The sequence below is a fragment of the Monomorium pharaonis genome, chromosome 5 (assembly GCF_013373865.1).
Source record: "Monomorium pharaonis isolate MP-MQ-018 chromosome 5, ASM1337386v2, whole genome shotgun sequence".
NCBI classification, from domain to species: Eukaryota; Metazoa; Arthropoda; class Insecta; order Hymenoptera; family Formicidae; genus Monomorium; species Monomorium pharaonis.
In genome coordinates this window covers 4,716,717-4,739,198 of record NC_050471.1, presented here as the reverse complement: position 1 = coordinate 4,739,198, position 22,482 = coordinate 4,716,717, and the positions used below count along the sequence as shown (strand labels likewise).

Here is a 22,482-nt window from a genome sequence, read left to right as displayed (position 1 = left end):
AGCCGAGGCGGCGCGTGCCTTCTTTTCGTTCTCGGTGAAATGCAAGCTGCAGACTGATAATTCGTAGTACTTTTTTTTTCTCTTCTCTCTCCCAATGCGCGTTCTCCACTGGAGGAATAAATTCTCTATGTTTCTCTTCCGGACGTTTCTGTCTTCAGCTCGATTACTCTGCATCTTCGTGTTAAAGACTCACTTTCATTTTTGCGGGGGTTTTTTGATCGATTTGGATCGGAAACTCCAAGTCCCACTTGCATCCCGATGTTCTCTAAGTTTCTTGAACCGTCGATGCAAAAAGTCGCGCGGATGACCGAGCAGATGACTCGCTGGAAGCGAATCTGGTAGACAGAGACATGGCCCAGTTTAGATTTGGCCCGTTCAAGGTCGTGCCACGCGAAAAGATAATTACGTATTTAGGTCAGACGAGCGGATATCTGCACAGTTTGGTCTTGATGCAGACAGACAGGTCTGTCTGTGTGTTCGTATACACTTATACGGCGGCACATTAATTTTTATTGTCTTTAACGTATCCATGCATTGTGTCAAACATCTTCGCCTTCATTTCGACTTCCCAGGGCCGTCTGGCTGCGCTTTCACGTATTGAACGCGTTATATGCTACCACCGGCGTGTTTGATGGGGAGCTCGGCATTGTAGCTGTGGTATTTCATGCAAACGCGCGGTAATCATCATCACGGTGAAAAATTTATTCAACTCGTGTCATAGCCGGTGGAATCCGCGGTAGATTCTTCAAGGAGTAACGCGTTCAGAGGGAACACGAGAAAAATATGCGCAATTTGCATGATGCCCCTTTGTAATTCTCCCGGAGACGGACAGCCGGCGTACATCACGCGCGGCGTGCCGTAACACGGGCTCGCAGCGCAGGCTGAAAGGAGCGCCTCGGACGACCGAGCATTTAAGAAACTGCGCGACTTTAACGACTTCCTACATTCATTTAAAAGCTATTCCACTGAGGACGGAGAACTTTTACGGAGTTGTTACAACGATACATCTCCCCGGGCTCGGATTATCGCGTAGTCGATGTAGCCGGTGTCTTCTGCTTTGATACTCTCTCTTTCTATCGGCGCTTTGGAGTTGAAGATCTCGATAAGCGATTTTGCCACTGCAAAGCCCGCAAAAGCGGCTTCGTGTCTCGTCGGGGTTTCACTCGGCCGTGCTCCGTTTCACTCGTATCTCGGTTGCGGATTGCACTAATTCACCGTTTCCGTGGACGTTTACAAGAACACGAAGATGTACGTGGTTATATCCGACTGTAGGGCGGACAGTTCTACGCTCTCAGACAAGCGCCGGGACAACAAGCGCCCGACAATTCGCCCAACTTGCGACATTGACTTTGCGGCAGCTATTGTCCGGAAATTCCGGTAAGGAGACGCGAGCGAGCTGCTTGCCAAGGACGAATATAAATCTAGCCAATGTAACTGGGATGTGGTGGCGCCGATAGACTGCGTTAGTAGAGATATACGGATGCAACACGTCACGTTGCGTATCGTGAAGCTCATGGTGATCTACGTGGACATTATATCCCGAAATCTCGCGGAACGCCATTACTCTCAATTGAAAACGGAAAAATACCTGTTGGAAAATTTCAAGATGATCTTTTTCTTCGTTTCCGTCTCCGAAAGGAGCAGATCGTAATTCTCCGACATTAACGTGACACACACACACACACACACACACACATACACACGGGGCGTTTAGTAACAGTAACAAAGAGATCGAGTGACTCTTGTACATTCTAAGTATATCGATGTCACGATCAGATCTACACGTCCACGTACTATTACTTTCAGATTATAACCAGCTCTTACAATCTTGAATTACTTTAGTTATGTAATAGGCTGTACATACATACACCCTCGGTATAGAGGTCGGTGTCAGCTCTGATCATCGAGGGGGTTGACCTTATCAATGGACATATCTATACCCAATTCCCGCAGTAGAATCTTAAATGTCACGCGCAAGAGAGTGAAAAAAGGGGAGGGAAAGGCAAGGGGAGGCTCGATGGACGTTTTCCTCTTCGCGCATCCCTCGGGACTTCGTGCCTCTTTCCGCGACCTCGCGACGACGGTGTGTTTGAAACCACTTTGTACGCTCCCGAGGAGGGTAGAGGCCAGTGGGACACACCGCCGGCGCACACCTGTACCGCGCCGGTATTCGGGTCATGCATCTCGGCCACTTGTATTAGGTCACTACCTTCCTCGTTCGTTCCGTTGCGTACTTCCCTCGCGCGCAAACTTTTCACTCGACTCGTGCACATACGAGCAGAGCGACTCGATGGGATTCATCGCGGCATCAATTCGCAATCAATTCTCATTCGTTCCATTCTGGATCGGGAAAGAAGACCACGATGTCGTGCATCGATAAGGGTCGTACGAGCATGCAAGGTCTGATTGTACAGACATTTCTTCATCGGCTTTCTCGATCGGCTCCGGGCTCGACCCGCGTCTATTCGCATCGCGAATAATGAACGTGTAGGAATTGGTGACCCGGCGATAAACCGAGGCTGCGGGCGGTGGAGTGGATAGGGGGTGGAGTGATGCGGCGTTGTAATCGGGGATGCTCGCGTTTTAGGCGAAGGCCAAATCGCGACTGGCTCGCGGCGTATACGAGATGTCGATACGAGGGAGCCGTACAACGATGCGCATCGTTTATTTTCTTTTTTAACAGGAACTTTCTCAGATAAGAAAAACTTTCGAGAATTATTCAGAATTTTACCCTCCTCGAGTTCAATTACTTAGGGATGCTCAGGACAGACCGTTCAGAGGATACGAACGGGTGAAGGGTTCGATCAAATTTACACTGATTAAATTCCAAGTTGTTCGGAGAATATGTAAATGAAAAGAGGAGAACGGAGGAACGTGACATCGCTTGAACGTCAAGCGATGTTCAGAGAAACGGAGAAAGAGAGAGAGAGAGAGAGAGAGAGAGAGAGAGAGAGGATGCGCCCACGTCTATATAATAATGCCATCGTTATAGTTACAATTAAATTCGATATAGTCGCAATTAAATTACATTGTTGACTGTTCAGTTGGCCCAGTTCACGTTCTCGCGACGCGGAGGGCTGGCGGCGCGCGGCGCGGCGGTTTCGCCATCAATCATGCGTAAATGTTTTTTTCATTCGACGTCGGGCCGTGCGACGTCCGCGCGCGGACGTGTGTTCGACGCTTCGTCGCTCGTGTCACGTCGGAAAAATACATCGTCGAGAAACGGCGGCACGAGGACTCGATTAACCCAAAGTACGGGGTAGGAGAGCGATGCTACCGCTTTCAGTGCGTCCGAGCACCTGGCTCCCCCGCGACAGGCCGCGCGCGGGAGGGATGGTGTCGCGTTGCCGCGCCAGCGGGACCTTGAAGGTATTCGAAACCGGGGCAGTGTCCCGAAGAGAGGTCTCACGCAGTCGCAGTCGGCGCGGACGGTTCTCCAACACACCGAGCTGCCCTACATAGAGAGGAGCCTAGGCTGCTCTCCACCAACACCGAAACGCTCGCGCCCCGGCGAATCTAGATCAGAACACCCTACCGTTCGAATCCCCCGAGAGAGCGTGCCTTTATCCGTTATTCATGCATTTTTCTACAAATATATATCGTCCCATCAGGTTAACGCGCAGTTATTAATGCGATAACCGGTGCTCTTATCGCTTTAAAAAGCCGCATCGCCGATCGATATCTCAAATTTCTGAGGGATAGAAAAATCGAGGGCAGCAGTGGCCAAAACACAAGGAGCCTACGAATACGAATGGAAAAAGAAAAGAGGATATTCTTTTATAATTGAAAAAAAGAACAGGTTTCAAAAGAATTGGTTTTATCTAAATTTCTTCTTATAAGTCATTAATAGTCGGTTGTCAATGCAATGGTTTCAGTAATGTAGCGCGAATCAGCGTTTTTGAATGATTATATAATAATTTATAACTTGTGAATTTAAGAAATTTAATTATTATTTGTTTCTGCCGTTTAATCTTCTATTTAATTACCGATCATTATCATTAGCTCATTTATGATTAATGTGTTCTCGTCGACATCAATAGTTTCTCTAGCAATTTGCAGAAATTGCTGATGAAGGAGCTTTGTACGATATCATAATGGAATTCGCCAGCTGCATATAATGGCGGCGAATGTCTGAATCGGACAATCTTACAGTCCGATGATATTTATTCGTTTCTTTCGCTTCCTTCTTTCTGCCGTCCTTCGTTTTCTGTTTGCAATTTTATCTCTCTCGCTGTGATCTTCCGTTTAAAGCGTCAAATTGTCAAACGCTGCAACATTTCAATATAAATCGCTATAAATGAAGACCCTTTGTGTCACGTCAAGCTGCATTTGCAACTTTCTGATTCCGGTTTAAAGATAATTTTCAGAGAAATACAAAGAAAATATTCAGACATTAGCAATATCTGAATAAAATTAATTAAGAGTATGTTTTACTTGTTATTTATTGATATTTATGCTTTGTATGATTAATCATACTTATAATTCATTGAGTACCTATAAGCGCCGCAACCCGATCATCACCTTGTACTGTCGGATAACAGTTTTGCGGCGCAAGTTTCTTGCGAGAAAAACTTTCCAATGTAATGCTTAAATGCTTTAGAACGCTTCGATTTTTTTCTTAGTGAGAATATAAAGATATAAATAATTTTCTATTTTATAAGCGATCAAAAAAAAACTTTACAAAATTTTGAAAAGCCGAATAGATGATTAAATAATATTTTTGATTTATTTTAAGATACAGTTAATAAGACGTACAATTTTCCTTCGTAAAATAAAATTAAAATATGGTAAAGATACTAGTAATAAAATATTCTTAACTAAACTGGAAATGGATATAATTTTGCAATAGAATATTAACTAGCTACGAATGTAATGTTAAAGAAAATTTTGTTAAATAAAATTTCTCTCGCCATTTCCATAGAGGAAAAAGTAGAAGAAAATGTTACTTAAATTTGTCAAAGAATCTACTATTAAGTATTACGTGTGACAGGGATTACATCATGAGTGTGGACGGAGAAAAAAACTAAAAAAAAAGAGACGTAAATCCGTGTTTCATTAAGAGGAGCCTTCATTAGAAGAAAGCTCACGGTGCTTTTAGGAATGAAATATATTAGACCTTGGATTTATTTGTGTTTTATTTGCCTGTTAGTCATGATTTTCGACTCTTTCCCTTTTTCTCTCCTAACATTCTACTTAATAAAATTTGGAAGACATGGACAAACGCTACTTCCTTGCTCCACTCATTACGTATTTATTTCCGCATCTGATCTTTATATTTTTCTTTCTAGTAAAACTTTGTTACGTGAAAAAAGCTGATAAGTAAGTTGCAGTGAAATAAATGGTTGTTTAATCCTTTCGCGTCTGATTTCTCTTGAGAAAAGGAACATCCAGCTTAACTGTATTTAAAGACTTTCGGATGGCTAAAAATATCAAGATAAAAAAAATTTTTAATAACAAATTCAATGCAGCGAGTGTACAGAATAAAATATCTTCAAATTCCAGCAAAATTTCTGTAAGTTTGCGGGATTTTTCTAAGATTGCTGAATGCAAAAATGATGTTAGAACATAAAGTTTATGGTGGCTTCAATCTAGCAATTGTGAAGTAATATAATAAATATAGCTTCTCGTTAAAAGTAAAATTTTATTATCTTTTATTTTTGCAATTTCGATAATAGCCATCGTTCTATGTCCACACGTGATTCAAACCAATAATATAACGGCACGGTCCCCGCGTCTTGGAGCACGGCGATATTATCACGATACATGAAAACAAAGTCGCGTGTGCGCGCGCATGTTCAGTTAAGCTTCCCATCGACCTGAAAATTCGCAATTGTCACGCGACGCGCTAATTTACCCTTGTTTCCTTACAGCCCCTCCCTCCTTCCTTATGTCCGGTTGTCCAAGCAGAGCGCTTTAGTGATAGATCTGCTTTAAAATTAAAAAAAAAAAAAAGTATATGTACGTGTGTATGTGTATGTAAGCAAATCACATCGATGGCCGAAAGTCCATACTGCGCGATCAATCTCGATGAATTTCCTGGTTCGAAAAAGGCAATCCTCGAAGAGTTGGGGGTGATATCCCGATATCGTTTGGTTACGGGGTCACGGCTTTTCGATTGAAATTCCTTCTACTTCGCTGACGTTACGAAGATCGACTACCATCGTAACCAGCATGGTAGCCCGGATGCACAAGATACATCAGAAATTTCTCTCGGAAGTACATACTTACGTAATTTAGAACGAGAAGAATATAGATGTAATTACAGGAAATGTTCGTTCAAATATTATAATAATTTTTTATGTAACGTATGTACAACAACGTTTTGCTTTAAATTATTAAAATAAATTTCACGTAAAATTCTAAGTAAAAGTATGATTCAATTATTTATCTATTTGACTTCTCGTAGTTTTGTGAAAAGTTCTTTTTTCTGAACGTTTATAAAGCACACGAAATTCTGGAATACAATAAAGTCTTGGATTAATTGTCTTTTTCGTAACCTCGTGTAAAAAAATAATACCTGGTTTTCAAGCTTGTGATATAACGTGCCCTCAAACTAGTTTCAGAGTTTCCGAGTTTCACAATTTTAGAGTTTCAGACACACTACATCTGTTACTTATTATTTTTCTCTTAGTCTATATGAATAATCATGAGGCTCAGCAATATGATAAAACCTCTATGATTATTCATGAGGAAAAGAAAAGAAACGGAAACAGCTGTAACGTCCCGTCGCTTGACAACATTTTCTTAAAAATTCCAGAAAAATTCCTTTATTGCTCATACAGCGTAAAAGAAAAGTTCAATAACATACTCCATTATTGTTATATAAAAGTCACCAATTCAGTATTCTTTCTCTTTGTCTCTCTCTCTCTTTTTTCCTTAAATTAAAAAATTCTGATACTTTAACTGAAGGAATATGCAACGTTCATGTCATATCACTCCACCGCTGCAGCCCCAAATTTCTGCGATCGTAATTCGAATAGCGCGACCCTTTGCGCCGCAAGATGCATCGAATCTCACTTGGGTCTCGCCGGAACAGAAACGCGCGGAATTAATAGCACGGTCGGGACATTATACCTTTAACAATAACAATCTCTTTATAGCCGCGTGCGTAGCCTTTACAGAGCCCCGAGAATAATCGCCGGGGGCGCGCTCGCGGATGATGGGGATGTTGCATGTAGGTGCGCGTCTACGAATCTCCGCGACGGCGGAACTTTTTACAAGCGACTGAAATGTCCCTCGCGAGGGACGGTAAAATCCAAAATGTTATCCGCACCCGGTCTCGTTCTCGGGTCTTATTGCGATGCACTTCCGCCGTAGAGATCCCGACTTATGTATATTTGACGACGACGACGGACGCGAAAGGGGGTATCTGCCGCCGCCGAGCTACGAAGGATTTCAATCCTTCCATCGCGCTCTGTCTTTCCTCCCCCGCCGGCGCAACCGATGCCTCCCATCACGTACCCCACGCCGTCACGAGGCGCGCGATAAGTTTTCCCCACGCTCCTTCATCCGGGGCGTTCCCTTCCGTCGGGGGTCCGGATATTAAAAAGAATCGAAGCGCCGCGTTTCCATAACTCCGTCGACTCTCGGCTCGACACTCTACGAATTATAGGCGCCGTATATCGACGGGCCGAGGTTGAATTTAACAGCATGCAAAACATCATAAATTTGAAATTCATGGTACACATTTCGCGTTACAAGACAGATGAGTTTCGAAGGGGAGCGCGTGTGTGCTCGGTGCATTGACATTGTCTCGAGTATCATGGAGAATTTTAAGAGTACGAGAGACACAGACAAATAAAACAAGAGTAGCTTATGACAGCAAAATCCCTATATCGATATTATTAAATCCTTTGACAATCTACATTTTTATTTATTACTTTCAATTATTATCACCAATTAAAAATGGGAAATGGAGATAAATCCGGATTTGTTATAAACGAGGATCGCAACTAATGAGTTACTTTCTCTCTCGCATGGCCAATAATTGTATTACTCCAAAATGGCAATCAGGTATGTTTTGTATCTTAAAGTATCTCAAAATAATGAGCGATTCTCTTTAAATTCTTGGTAGCACGTTTCTGCCCGATTTCACCACGAATGATCTCATCGTTGAATTATTAAAATCGTCTGGCGACGCCGTGATATCGCGCGTGTCGGAGAAGTCGTTATGTGTTTCGAGTAACGTTCTCGGGCCGTTTCGACATTGGAAACGGAATGCGAAAGACAAATAGCCGACATTTGAGGGCGACGTCGCGGAAGCGAAACTGCGAAATTCGCACAATGGGGCCGACCGGAGTGCGGACGTCAACGTTGACTCACCGCACGCGACGTCGCGCCCACTGTACTCTTCTCTCACTCTCCTCCCCTCCTACCCCTCGACAGGAAGGGTCCCGATCTGTCCGAGAACATGCTGCGGTCCACGGCACTGTCAGCGCGTGTCCGAGCCGGTGCGACGCGCTCTCGTCTTCGGCGCTCTTTGGCAGCATCACGGGCTTCACGATTACTTCTTCGTGCAGTCCCGCGACCAACGAGGTACCATAACAGCCTCTTGTAACATGGATGTGTAGTCGGCATCAACATTGGAGTGACATGTTAAAATGCTGTAGCATCCCTGCCAGAGCAATCTGTGATATAGCAAATTTTTCCTAGCTGTATATTTATTATTATCATTCTTTTTACTAAAACATTAAATTTGTAGATTGCTCAAATAACGCACCAATTATTTTGACGTATCTTAGAAGTCCTTTGCCATAAGTAAATTAATTAAAATCTAATTAAAATATTTGACTGAATGTTTTCATAAATGAGATACAGCTCTTTGTATTGTAACCAACTTGTGCGATTTAAAAGAAGATATTTTTGCGAGATGTTTCATTTATATATTTTTAAAAAGGAACGTTGTTAACGGGTTTTTTAAAAAGAGAATCGTAGAAGATTTTTAAGAATTCCAAGGCTGATTCAGGTTTAGATATCAATGATGTAAAAACTACTTAAAAAGACAATCTTATTATATTGGTTATAAGAAATAGCATTACATACACCGAAATACTGCTGAACTTTTGTAAACCAATTTTTAGGAAGCCACTTTCAATAAATCCGAAATTTAACAACTTCTTCCCGACAATGAAGAAAGATTTCGAAAGACTTTCAGACGACCGTGGTCTTAACTTAATCTACGATCTGGCCCTTAACCTAAGTTGGCCCGGCTCCAATCTAAAAACCGTGAAGTAAAATCCACCGGCAAGTTGGTAAAAAGTATTAACTTGACATTTTCATTCACAGTCGTGATTTATATCTTCAATATGGTTCCCTCAGACATTTTAGAGCGCGCTCTAAAAAAAAAAAAAATCAAGGTAGGAAAATTTATAAGTATATCTTAATAAAGATGTTTTCTTCCGTTTCTGCCCCGGAAATGCTCTCACGACACATGTCCGTCGTGAGATCAAAAAATTGAATCAACGAGACATGAAAGACACGTATGTTCGGGAAGCGTCTGAAAGAACTGTAATTAATTTTTCGTTGATCGATACTCAGCGCGGCTGCCTGCCATTTAATCCGTCCCGTCCCTGTAACTAGATATTGCGTTTACGGTAACGCTACACTTCTGGGTCCGCTAAAAAGCTGCAAAAACCTAATAGGCTACTCTTCCCGCTCCCGCTAAGTCACCAGCACACCGGTGTAGTGTGTGCGGTGTGAGTCGTGCGACTCACAACCACGTCGTGTCGGTGCGTAGATTATACCTCGCCAGTGGCTTATCCAATCGAGCGTAGACAGTGAAAGTAATATGCAGAGACGGCATTGGGCCCGTATACATGCCGTGTCTACATACGTTCGCGCCTCGTAAGCGAGGTGATTGTAAAAATTTGACATTTAAAATCGCGAACGTGACTTTGCGATAATTCGCCGTCGTCGATCGATCAATTGGACCTTGTTTCCACGGCGGACAATTAAAAACGGTGATTTTCTCTCTCTTTCTCCTTGTAAACCGACGGCGAAGGCCACCGGTGGAAAAAAAAACGCGTCGTTAATGCACGACATTGCGCGTTTCGAGATTAACTCGACTTCCATCACTTCAGAATGCGATCGTTTTTCGTACCGAGCAATAGACTTCAATTGAAACGACAGCCATAAAAAGGGCTCACTTGCAAGGGATCGTGTGTACTAAAAAAGGACTGATAGAAGACATTCCGTTAAGTTATGAATTTGATGGGCAAACTTGATAGAAGTTGTTCGGAATTATGAGTTCGATAAAGTTACGAATGTAATTGCCCTTATTTTATGAGAATAGTTATGCTGCCTTAGTGCCAAATGCGTTTACATTCACCTTCAGAACGTTTCCGCTTGCTATTTCAAGCGGTGTTACTGATATTGTAAAGGTATGAATTTTGTATTAAAAAAAAAAGAAAACTTTGACGAGTAATTTCAAAACAATGCGAATGAAACGTTTTGGCGCAACGAACAGGCAAAAATCCGGTGAAAATGGGCCAAGGCCATTTTCCAGATTCTGCATCAATTTTCACTCTGATATAATGTCCATGACTATTAACCACTAACTACTGTAAAATAGAAATGACAGCTTTGATTAGAAAATTACATATTATTATTGATGGTTAGACGAACACAAAAAAAGTAAACGAGCGGCTCTAACGAGGCTCGTGATTGACCGATAATTAAGTCGCGCGTATTTTCAAGTTCGCACGAGTATTAATTTAAATCACGAAAAGCGGCAAACAAGCGATTACCGGTAAGTCTTATCAGCGCCCGTGTCTCTCCGTCGAGAAATACATATCGTCGGTGGAAGAATATAAATAAAAAGTGATACACGTGCTCGGACCGACGTGCGCTTTCCACGAAGTTGGCCGAACGTTTATCATCATTATCAATCGTTATTGCACGTTGCATTAGAGTTATGAAACTGGTTCTACGTGCGTTAGCCTTTGTAAAGTGGCGCAATCGACATTTCTTTCGCCGCGGAGCACAGAAGGGAAAAGCGCTAAGCCGCGGGACGATTATGTAATTATATACCTACGGACGAGCAATAAATGGCTGTATGTAGTACGAGGCTACTATTTTTTCTCTCCCTCTCGTCATGAGTTATTCACGCCGACCTATCGGCCACCCTACAAGTGAACTGTTCCGACGTCCCCGAAATATACGTTATCAACTGCCATACTAACTTCACGCCCGGGCGCGCGATTTTTCCCGACGCACGGTCGGAAAGACTGAAAAGCGATAAGTTCCAAAGCGAAGAAACAAAGACATTGATTTCATCTGGGAGTCGGCAGCGTAGCGCGGTCTGCACGTTTATCCCGAAACGGTCCGGAAACTTACGTGTCCCCGGCGCAAGTCACGTATACGATCTCGCGCTTTATTCAGCGAAAAACTTTCTGAATGCCCCTCCATCGGAAGTCCCGCCGGTCGGAGTGTCCAAGGGTGCAAAGGGGCTCCTACTGGCAAAAGTTTTCCCCGCGACCCGAAAATGCAACTTCCGTCATTCGTGCCGCGCGTACGTATTAGCACGACAATGACCGTGATATTTTCGTCGGTGAGTTCCGGTGAAGGTCCTCGCGGAAATTATATAACCGGAAGTTACAACTCGAGTTGAGAATAGACAGAATCAAACGGAACTGGCATTTCGAAAAGCGAATTTCTGAGCTTTGGAGGCCGTGGATCGAATTGGATCTGAACTTTTCGAGGTCTCTTTAATTTCATTCCGTATTTCGCCAACCTTCCCGTCGTCTTTTTCGACGCAGATATAGACTCGTGATAATTTTATTTAAGCTCTCATATGTATCCTTCGCGAGTCTTCACCGCGATATCACATTTGATTCAACGTTATTAAAAAAAAAAAAAAGAATCGCTTTATGTGTTCGAGAGTTTAATTACTTCTGTGGAATAGAGAATGTAGAACCTTTATCAAATGGTACGTATGGAGAGGAAAATTCACTTTAATATACATGGATAATATACATGCTCTTTTGTAATTTTATAAAAGTTTACGTTTAGCATCTTAGGCATCGAATGAAAATCTTACGAATAAATCTAAGTTTACTCAATATTAATTGAATGATAATTATCTCTACACGTTTATATTCTTGAGGTTTTACAGAATTTATCCGTCAATCCCGTACGCAGAAGAGTATTACTTCTACTGCTAAGAAAAGCAATTACTTAATATATTTTTTTCTTTTAGCAAGTGTGAGAGAGAGAGAGAGAATTTTAATAAAGAATATTTTTTTCTGTCTCTCATAATAATTGTCTTAAAATATACTTTTCACAAATTTTAGAAAAACTATATATTCAAGGAAGGGAATTATAATCTTTCGAAGAATATTATAATTATTAAAAAAAATCGATTACTTAGTTTTTTTAAGTAATATTTACAGTATGTATTTTTTGTGCACACATAAAATCTAATTTATAAGCAAATATTACCAGTTTGAAATAAATAATGAGTGCACTTGAGGATTATCAAGAAAATACTCTTTGTAAAGATATCTGATTACTTAAAAGAGGAGAACTGAAATGTTGAGTAATCGTTTTTCTTAGCACGAGAATGACATTTTTCTGCGTGCGTTTCCCGCCGCGCGAGCATTGACGTTATATCCCCCTCCGACCCCTCTCCAGTGTGATTTCTCATTGTTCATTATCTCTCGCGAGTAGGTGCATTAATGCAAATGGCGATAGTCGGACTCGCTTTATCGAGAAATTATGTATTCGACGGAATAAATAATTATCGGCTTAACGGCCGCGATCTGCGGCGCGGCACGGGAGGTTCCCTTCTACGCGACCTCGTGCGTGCACCATTCACTTCGCGCATACAATACTCCACGGCACGAGAACCGTATATCCGTCGCTCCGCCTGACTCGTGTCGTCGTCGCGCGATTAAGGCAAGCGGAACATCGATCGAATTCGATAAACAGGCGTTCCGACGCGTCCCCAACACCTCGGCTCTCCAAACACTGCACCGCTGCTGCAACTTGCCCCCGACGATCGCACGTAGCTATTCATTATCGGCGTCGTGCGCTATCAGCTGAAAGCGCGAACTATCGTTCTATTCCGCTCTATTCCATAATTGTTAGAATTGCCGCTCTTCGAAACCGCAGAGGATTCTTTTGCTCGTGGAAAAGACGACTTATTTATTTTTTTTTTTTTTACTAAAGTATCTAAAAGTTTAGCTGAATACAGATCTAACAATAATTTTGCTAAGCTGGTGGTTAGAAAGTCACAATTTTTTGCATCATCGCTCGCCATACTTGAGCACAATTATTTTGATGGCTCAACAAAATTATTGCTAGATTTATATTTAGCTAACTTTTTAAACACTTTAGCAAAAGGCTGTTCTTCCCGGGGAAACTCCGCACCGCTCCGATCGGCGACAATCACAGAACGAGAGAGACCGGATGGGAGTCGCGGAAATCGAGAGATTAACTTAATCCTCGTTTGTGTCTCGACGTGATGTTGCACGGTGGAGTAGGCGCTCGATATTTATGAGCGACCTTCCTTTGATGGACCTATCTAAGCCTCCCCTCCGCCACGCGCTCTCATGTAGTCCTATTATTTTGAGAATCCGATAAACTTTTCCATCGATCATATTATACTATCAAATGCTTTCAATATTGTATTATATGAGATAATTATTTACCGTGCCATCAATCGCGGACAATGATGGATGGCTCTAGTTGAAAATCCCCTTGTTTTAAAGCCCCCCTCCCTCCCCCGCCTTTCCCACATCATTTTCGGGCGCGGGATTAATTACTTTCTTCTTGAAAACGAATATAATAGTTGTTGCGCGCGTATAGGAAAGTGACGGGCAATAAAATTGATACGTTACGCTTACGCTGCCTGCTTTTTTTTTCTCGAAAATAGGTCACTCGGACTCATAATGTTGTAACTACCTACGCGATGCCACCGCTCAGATGTTATTCCGCACGAAAATAACGAGAGAAATAATTTTATTTTGCGTTACAACACGAATAAATAAAGCAAGCGTGAATTTTTCTCGCGTTGACGTAAAACCGAGACACGCTGACTCACGCAATCAAGCATGTGCTAATTAATTTCTAGTATAAATAATATCTTTCTTCTGCGCTCTATTATTCGTATCGTCAGGACAATCTAGATTGTCCTCAGATAATCCGTTTTAATGCATTTCCAACCATATTATAGGAACGCTCAGTGAGCCGTAAACTCCCGCGGCCCGTTAATTAGTTCGTGTAATTACAATTGAAATTTGCGAGTAGAATTCTCGCTTCTTGGGACGTCTAATTTTTTCGAATGCTTGCTACGTGCTACGTAAGACTATAGGGTAGTTGAGGAAATATGCCGTGTAGAGTAAGGTGCCATTTTTTGTAAAAGTTTATTATTTTCCTCTTAATTAATAAAGAAAATTTATTTTGTAAGAAATAACTGTTTTCTATTATTATATATTTTAACGTTATAAATTGTATATTATTTGCTACTTAAGATGTTGGAGAGCACTTACTATAATAAGTGGCAGTTTACTTAACTTTTGAAGACCTTTTTTTACTTACTGCTCAAAGAGTGTAACAGATACGCTTTTGTGTTTAAAATCAAAATAAATATGTTGATCAACTTTTAATTAATATTATTGCCTTTTGTGTGTCAATAACGATTGAAAAGATGTTGGGATCAAAAGTTATCTATGGCATTTTTCCCCGACTTACCCTTATATTATACAGAAGAACTGGCAAACCACTTGAATAAACTCGCGATTTTTCACAAGCATTCTTTTTAGTTTGTTTTCGTAATGCGGTACAATTAGTATCCTCGCCGAGTGCCCTTAGACTTAGCGTTCGTTCCTCGCTGTTACGCCGAGCAAGTTCGGCCCTCGTAAGTCGACCGCTACCGCAGTAGTCCCTAAAAAGCCCTTCGACCGCCACTCGGCCCATGGCGGCCGCCGCCCAAAGTTCCACGAGTGATACTCGAAACGATAAATTACGGACTTGTGTTTCAGCGTGGATCCTGGGATGGTTCATGTGCAAAGCGGTCGCTTATATACAGGGCGTCTCCGTGGTAGCCTCCATCTACAGCCTGGTCGCGGTCTCCCTTGACAGGTACGTGCAACTCGTCCACCTTTTTTTTTTATATTTACACGGGGACGACGCGTGGATGTGGCGCAACGTGGGAAGGTTTTCAACAGCATACGCATATCTGCTCTACGAGATACATGCGCGTAGATCGAGTAGCGTATGTGTATGCTAATTTAATAGCGGTTTTCTTTCTAAAATAACATTGAAAATGAGATTTTAAGGTTGCCTGGAAAACTTGTTAAACGAATGACCGTACGCGTGCCCGGTGTAACGACATTACCGGAACGAGCTATTACAAATCTCGAGTTTTTACAGGCGGACCTGTTAAACCGCGAACCGGATAAATTAAATGCCGGAAAATTATGTGCAATTATCTCGAGACAGCCCGTAAGATATTGACGAATGCTTGCACCATTTTTACATAGGCTCATAGTAAGGTTACTGAAAATATAATGTATGTGTATATATACACAAATCTGTCATTTATGTCTGATGTAATCTAACGCTTTTCTTGCGGCAGCCCCGTAACGGGTTCCACCGTGACATATTTATTTCTCATCAGCAATGCAATGCGCTCATGTACAATAATTATAGACCGCGGTGTAACGCACACATTATCGACGTGTTTCCATTATGGTATATCGATCGTGGTAATGGGCACACATTATACCCACACTCGAAATTTATCATGTAATATATAATGCAATATTAATAGGGGGAGAATTAACAATGCGTTTCACGTGATACACCGTAGCACGTACCGCATTATTGGCATCGTCGTTATTACGCGCTTTATTAACTGTCGTCAGCGGATAGTTTTCACATCGAATTCATTCCGCATGAAAATCACGGGCGTCCGCATAAATTGACTTTTATATGCAAACGATACGCGCACGGCTCCTTACGTGACACTTCCGTTTTATGCGAGAATAAAATGTCGCATTCGTATCTCATTCATGGCACAAATTATTACTGTATCTATTCGCACGATGTGTCGTAAAGATGCACCTGCTCGACTGAATGGCTCTCGGCTACGAAAGGCCGGAGTTTAAAGGTTCTCACACGATATAAAAAGTTACTTCTAATCAAATAACTGAGAAAGCCGGACAGAATCATCTAAAAAGTTGTATATATTCTTAACTCGAGAAAAAAAATTTTAAATAAGCACAAAGAGAATTTTTTTAACTTCAGCGAAAATTCTCCTGAAGGAATAAATCAGTAGTAGATATTTTTAATTTATGTAAAGACATATAAGTAAGAAATTGTTATAGGATTTAAAGCTGGTTTTGCATAAATACAAAAAAATGTAATTTTAAAATACTGAACCTTCTTGGAACAAAAGGTTTTCTGTTGATTATAATGGTAGAGAAAATAAACCAATAAAAATTATAAATATTGATCTTTAAAACACGCTTGTTTATCCGAGACGATTAGCTCTTCAAGCCACTTTTAATTACCGTCTCATCCATTATTTAAATATCGATATTTAAAATTTTGAGTATCAAACATTACACTGCATTGGATATGTTAAATCATAACAATATAATTTTTTGCAAACAAATGGCTTGCATTAAATATCATTGTCCAAAAGTTTGTTTTACAAAGAATTCTTAGTTAAAGGATCTAGAAAAAAAATTCTTATTCATATTAAGAATAAGAGAAGACATTAAAATGGATCCTCTTACTTCGAGAATAGGAGATTTTTTTTCGACGATTCGTTGGAGAAGTGGAACCTAGGATATATTTGACTCTTTTAGAGAAGGATAACCTGCTATCAATTTCACATTAGAAGACAAGGAGTAAGACTTCCATCGCGAGTCCGGAGAATGGATTTTATAGGATCTTCTAGGGAAGCGATCGATCTTCCGCGAATTACTCGGCGAGAGGAGAGGAGGGACCGTGCCAAACTTGGGGAATTGTCTTTTCGCCTATCACGTGCGCAAATGTATCTTCCCGCTCCTGTCACGCGATCGACGCAATGCAGCCAGGAAGGATGAAAATATATCTTCCACCTGTCTCGCCTGTACTCCTTGCGACGAGATACGGCAGGGAAACCTGTGCAAACCCTGCACCTGACAGAAATCCGAAAGGGTCTGGACTAGACCTCGCATCAAACTTGCAGTGTCATTGCTGCAATTCTCCTCCCGCTAGCAACAATGCGAAATCCTAAATTACACGAGCGCGTTTGTCCGGCGAAATAAATTTCGCGGATGAGAGGAAACGTTCCATTTGCGAGAGAAGCGTTATTCTCACTGGCCCCTTATTGAAACTCTCAATAAGTCGAATAAATGCGGAGCTTCGACGCCGTGTAAAATTTAGCGGGATCTTATTTTCGTTACAATCTCTCGTAGGAATTCGTATTGTGCATTCGCATTGTGAGATATTGCCGCATCTAAGGGACACACACACACAAGCGGGCGTACGAGATTTTCTCGCTACGGATGATTAACTTCACCTCCAGCTCTAACTGCTGCTCGAAATCGATGGGAGATTGAGGAGGACGATTTCGACGCTACCCGTGATTTATCTGGGATATTAACCGCCGATGTTTGATAACTAAGCGTGCGTGTCGGGCTTTGTGTGTATCGTTTCGCGCCCACACGCACACCTACTTGAGGAGACACAACGAAGACCGCGAGTGGCTCGACTTGACCCGCGATATTTGATCGCGCTTGTTATACCGTTTCACGACGACTTCGTAATCCGAGTCACGATATCGTGCCGCGTTATCCAATCCGGTGTTAATTTACGCAATACCTTTCATTGATAAAAATTTGATTTCGTTCCTCCCGAGGAACCTTCGGAAACTCTCAGTGCAGCCAAAATCCACCTCTCTGCCGGATGTGTGTGTGTGTGCATATGGGTGTGAGATGTCACGCGGATTAAATTGCTCTTTCGCTAATTTCAGGCTCTCGCCTCGCGAATGACAGGAACTATTCTAATCTCCGTGATTGCCCTCGATTGTCGCGTCGAACTTCCAACCGTACGTTTTGCGAAGGGAATAAATAACTTAATTCGAAAAGAGTAATGCGACTGTGGATTGCGAAATTCGATCAAAGTCCGCGTCACGTCCGCTCGATCAAAATTTCGAGGACGATTAAATATCGCGAGTAATCCCGATATTTATTCGCGGCAATCGATTGATGCACGAGCATATGTGCGTTTGTATTTACATACAATCGAGCAAATTGGTGCGAATCAAATATTAGCTAAGTGTCCTAGAAAGGATGATATTTTGAGTTACCGAAGGGACACTTCGAGTTTGTAACAAGGTATATTAATCTTGCGTCAGGAGTGCTTTATATGACTTCTAAAGCGTAATTATCTAGGAAGATGCATCACGCAAATATTTCATATAATTACTTAGCAAAGCACTGGCACGCGGCCATCCTATTAATGCCTCAGTTTTGCTGCGCGATCGCCTTGCGAAATGTTTCCACGAGGGAAAGAAAATTGAAAATACGACACTCGGCTGACATCTGACTGCGATCCTCCAATTAATATCCGCGGGAATCGCATCGCGGCTTCAATTGCCGCGAAGTTTTTTGCGAATAGATTTCCTCGGCTCCTCATAAAAATGCCCGGAGGACACGGGGAAAACTGATCTGTTAAGCTCCATTTCTGGATCCTTCACTTACAAACGCCCTCGTAGACGTAAACTGACGTTTGAAAAAGTCGACGAAGAAGGTCGCGGGTTCAGACCTTGGCTGCTTCTTTATGAAACGAATTTGCATTCGGTGGCGGACACCAGTCGCGATTTTTCTCCCGTACGCATAAGTATCCCGCACTTACCCCGCGACACTTATACATACACACGTACTCCGTGGTACGTCGCCCGTGTCAGGTATCGGCCGTGTACCGGTTACCTTAGACAGCACGGAGTGTCTTAACCCAATTCTCGCCGATCGACGCGAGGGGTTGAAAGCGCATTATTGGCGAACCGGTGGAACGATCAGACCGGCGATCGCGGAGACGATTGGTCTATTCAGCCACCCCACCATCGTCGCCCGGCTGACTCAACTGACCGGCACATATCGTCATACAACACACCGCGGGGTCACGTGAGCAAATTTATGGCGATTTTTTTTTAATCCCGTGCAGTATATAAGACTCCCCGAGTCGCCGAAACAGACATAAGCTGACTTACTTCCGAGAAGTACCAAGCAATCCACAACCAATCAACATGTTCAAGCTGGTAAGCTGAAACAATTCATCTAGTTATAATCTTACAATCTTATTTTCTTTCTCTATTTCTATACCTTTCTTAAATATATTTTCTTCAACTACAACAAGACGCTCAAACGAAACGGGCAACGACAGTTTCCGCTTGTACGCCGACAGTTTCTGTCGCGTTTCTGTCGGCTCGACCAGCACTGACTAACTGTACGACGACTGATCGATGAAAACGCAAATACCCGTGCACCGCCATCCGTCGCGAATACAATGGAACACCGATCGATTTTCCGTAAACGTAAATTTTCCGCAAACAGAGTCGGCAATATTTCCGCCGGCTGGCTTTTACGGAGACGTCATTGCGAGAGAGAGAGAGAGAGAGAGATTACTGTTCCTCTGGTTTACTCGTCGCAAATGCGATTTCCACTCGATTCAGCCCGCCCGTCGATCCGCAAAATCGGGATCGTTATCGACGCCGAGAATTCGCCGGAGAGATATAACGCGCCGCGCTAAAAGATGTTACCGCTTTGGCGCGAGAGACGCGCGCTATTATCTTCCAGCTCCGGGAGTCGAGAGATTTCCTTTTCGCCTCGGCTCTCTTTATCTGCACCTCCCGAGTAAACAGTGCCTCTAATACACCGTCGCGAGGACTCCTCTCGTCGTCGCTCTCGCGCCTCCCGTGATCGATAAAGAGACGGGCGGCTGTGTCCCACGGTGTGCACACACGAGAACGTATGAGAGGAAAAAAAAAAAGATTTCCCGGCCTCTCCTCGCGCGCCTATAGGCTTTCGCGTTTGCTGTGACCTTTCCGCTTTGGCATGCGAGTGCATAATACACGCCGCCGCCGCCGCCGCCGCCGACGACGACGACGACGACGACGACGACGAGGACGAACCCGCCCTTACGCCGTTCACCGGTACCCGACCTCTCCGGTCAGCGGAAATCCAACGCGAGCGAAATCACTGAAGCATGCACATTGTTAGTCAGCAGCTGCAGCGGCGTCAAAGCGGGAATGCAGCTCGCGCGTTGCATTTTTTTTTTTTAACGCAGTCCCACCGATCGATCTCGTGCGCTCTCGCGATCTCTTGCGAAACAATTGTAGAAATAATTTTCCCGCACGTTCGAATATTCGCTGTATAGAGCGGCCACGAGTCGGCGTGATCATCAGTGATTGTCGTCAATTGTTCGTTTCCTCGCGGTAAACTCTTGACGGAATACGCACAGATACCGGGACGCAAGGACTCGTCGTAGAACGACTTTCGGATGGACTGAAAATTAACTGTTTAGGAGAGAGTACGGACTTCTCTCTAAAGTACCTCTCGAACGTACCTCACAATCTTCTTCTCACAGGCTATCTTCGCTGCCATCCTGGCTGTCGCCGTCGCCTTCCCCGGTGGTCTCACCGGCGTTGCCATTGACGCCGGCCTCGGCCCGATCCACGCTCCGCGAGTCGCGATTGCCGCCGCCCCGCTGGCCCATGCCGCTGTGATTGCCCAGCCGATTGCCCCAGTTGTCCATACCCCCGCTGTCGTCACCAAGACCGTCCTGGCCGGACATGGTCTTGGTCTCGCCCTCCACGGTTAGATCTAGGAAACTCACCACCACCACCAACACCAACACCGACGACGCGGCCTTAGAAGAAACAAAAAGTACACCATCCCTTACTTCCTCGTAATGCGAAGGAAAGACCTCGAAGAAAGACAAAATTCTGCACGCAGTCGTTCACCGATTTTCGACTCTTCACCTTGTCGCCGTTTCTCCGTCGCGCGAATCATCAGGCCCACCACCATCGAGCGCGGGAGAGCGGCATCCAAAAAGGACCAATGAGGACCCCCCACCCCCCCAACACTCCAAGCTGGATCGGACAAATCCCTTCGTTCCACGTTTGTCTTTTCTTTGTACTTCATCGACCAAATTTTCGGACTCTCACCCGGATCATTCCGCCATCATTCCGGATTCCTACCCTCGTTCACATGAAATTTTAATAAAATTTTAATTTTAAACCCAACGACAGAGTCTTATTTGCTCGCGCAACTCCAAACCCCCGAGGTACAGCTCGCTCTATAAAAAAAGAAAAGAAAGAAAAATAATGTTGCTATAAAGATAATAGCCTTGCTCGTCCTGCGAAAAGATTTTTATGCCTTCCGTACGCCGTTCTGCGTCTGTCGACGTTAGCCGGCCTTATCCACAATATTTCCATGCTAATAGCAATTTTATTGAACGCACATTACTAAGGGCGCAATAAACCGGAGCGCGCATAAACGTACTTTTTTGTATTTTTTTCCGCCAATACGGATAGATACTATAGATATATCAAGGTGGAATCTTGCATAACTACATCTTGTTCATGTATAAATGTACACGTGCAGTTGTACGATTTGCAACTAACATAGTGTTCTACATTACGAGCGTTTCTGCGAATCATTCTCGGAATAATTCTTCCTTTATCCTTCGTCCTTCGAAAAGCATTTTTATTCGAAATGCTTTCCCATTGCAGTCGCTTTATCTCATCAACCGTCATGTTGAATATTGTTTTAAAACGGGTCATATAGGCACTCGGCAGGAAGAGCGATGAGTGTCATTTTACAGCTCGTATAAAAATGATATTAAGATTTATTCAGAATTAATGGACAGAAGTAACGTAAAGTCCTTGTTTGCAATCCCTTTTTTTTGTCCAAAATTATATAAATCCTGACGATTATATATAGCACATTAATACATTTATTTCTCATTTGTTTAATTGGTAACGTGTTTTTATTTAATTTTCATATATTAAAAAAATAAATTATTTCTATTTGTCTGAAAAAGAAATAAAAGAAATTGTTTATATTTATTATTCATAACTATGGAACATAAGTTTTCTACTTAAAATGTCGAAAAAATGCATAATAATATAAAATAAAGGGTGCATTATTATAATGTAGCAAATAATTATATCATGTGAAATACAATTAATCACGTTAATTTGTCTTCTCCAAAATGAAACTAAGGAATGGTACAAGGGTCTTATGATAAGGTGTTATGCGTTGTCGTCATAATATCCCTTATCAGAACAGTGTGTGTTATATACGATAGTGTACATTAGTATGCTGATGTGTTCCTTACACGTATCTTACATAGTACGTAAGATAAATTTTCTCGACTTCTTGCGAATTTGTATGCGCAACAAAGTTATATGTTTAACCCGTTACGAGTTGCAACTAATAAGGGAGTATAAATGTGTGATACGCATTTCTTGTTTAAACTTATAAG

At 42.6% G+C, this 22,482-nt stretch overlaps 2 protein-coding genes across 2 annotated transcripts in view; both read left to right on the top strand.

Moving 5' to 3' along the window:
- The window catches only part of LOC105832930 (neuropeptide SIFamide receptor), a 46,179-nt gene that overhangs the window by 11,487 nt on the left and 12,210 nt on the right, over positions 1–22,482 (top strand). Inside the window, exon 2 of the mRNA XM_012674267.3 lies at positions 14,982–15,081. Coding sequence (XP_012529721.2) covers positions 14,982–15,081 — 100 coding nt within the window. The remainder of the gene's footprint in view (positions 1–14,981; positions 15,082–22,482) is intronic.
- On the top strand, positions 19,159–21,238 carry LOC105832933. The gene is made up of 2 exons (XM_012674271.3): positions 19,159–19,252; positions 20,581–21,238. The coding sequence occupies exons 1-2, from the start codon at positions 19,241–19,243 to the stop codon at positions 20,812–20,814; spliced, it is 246 nt and encodes an 81-aa protein (XP_012529725.1). The 5' UTR covers positions 19,159–19,240; the 3' UTR covers positions 20,815–21,238.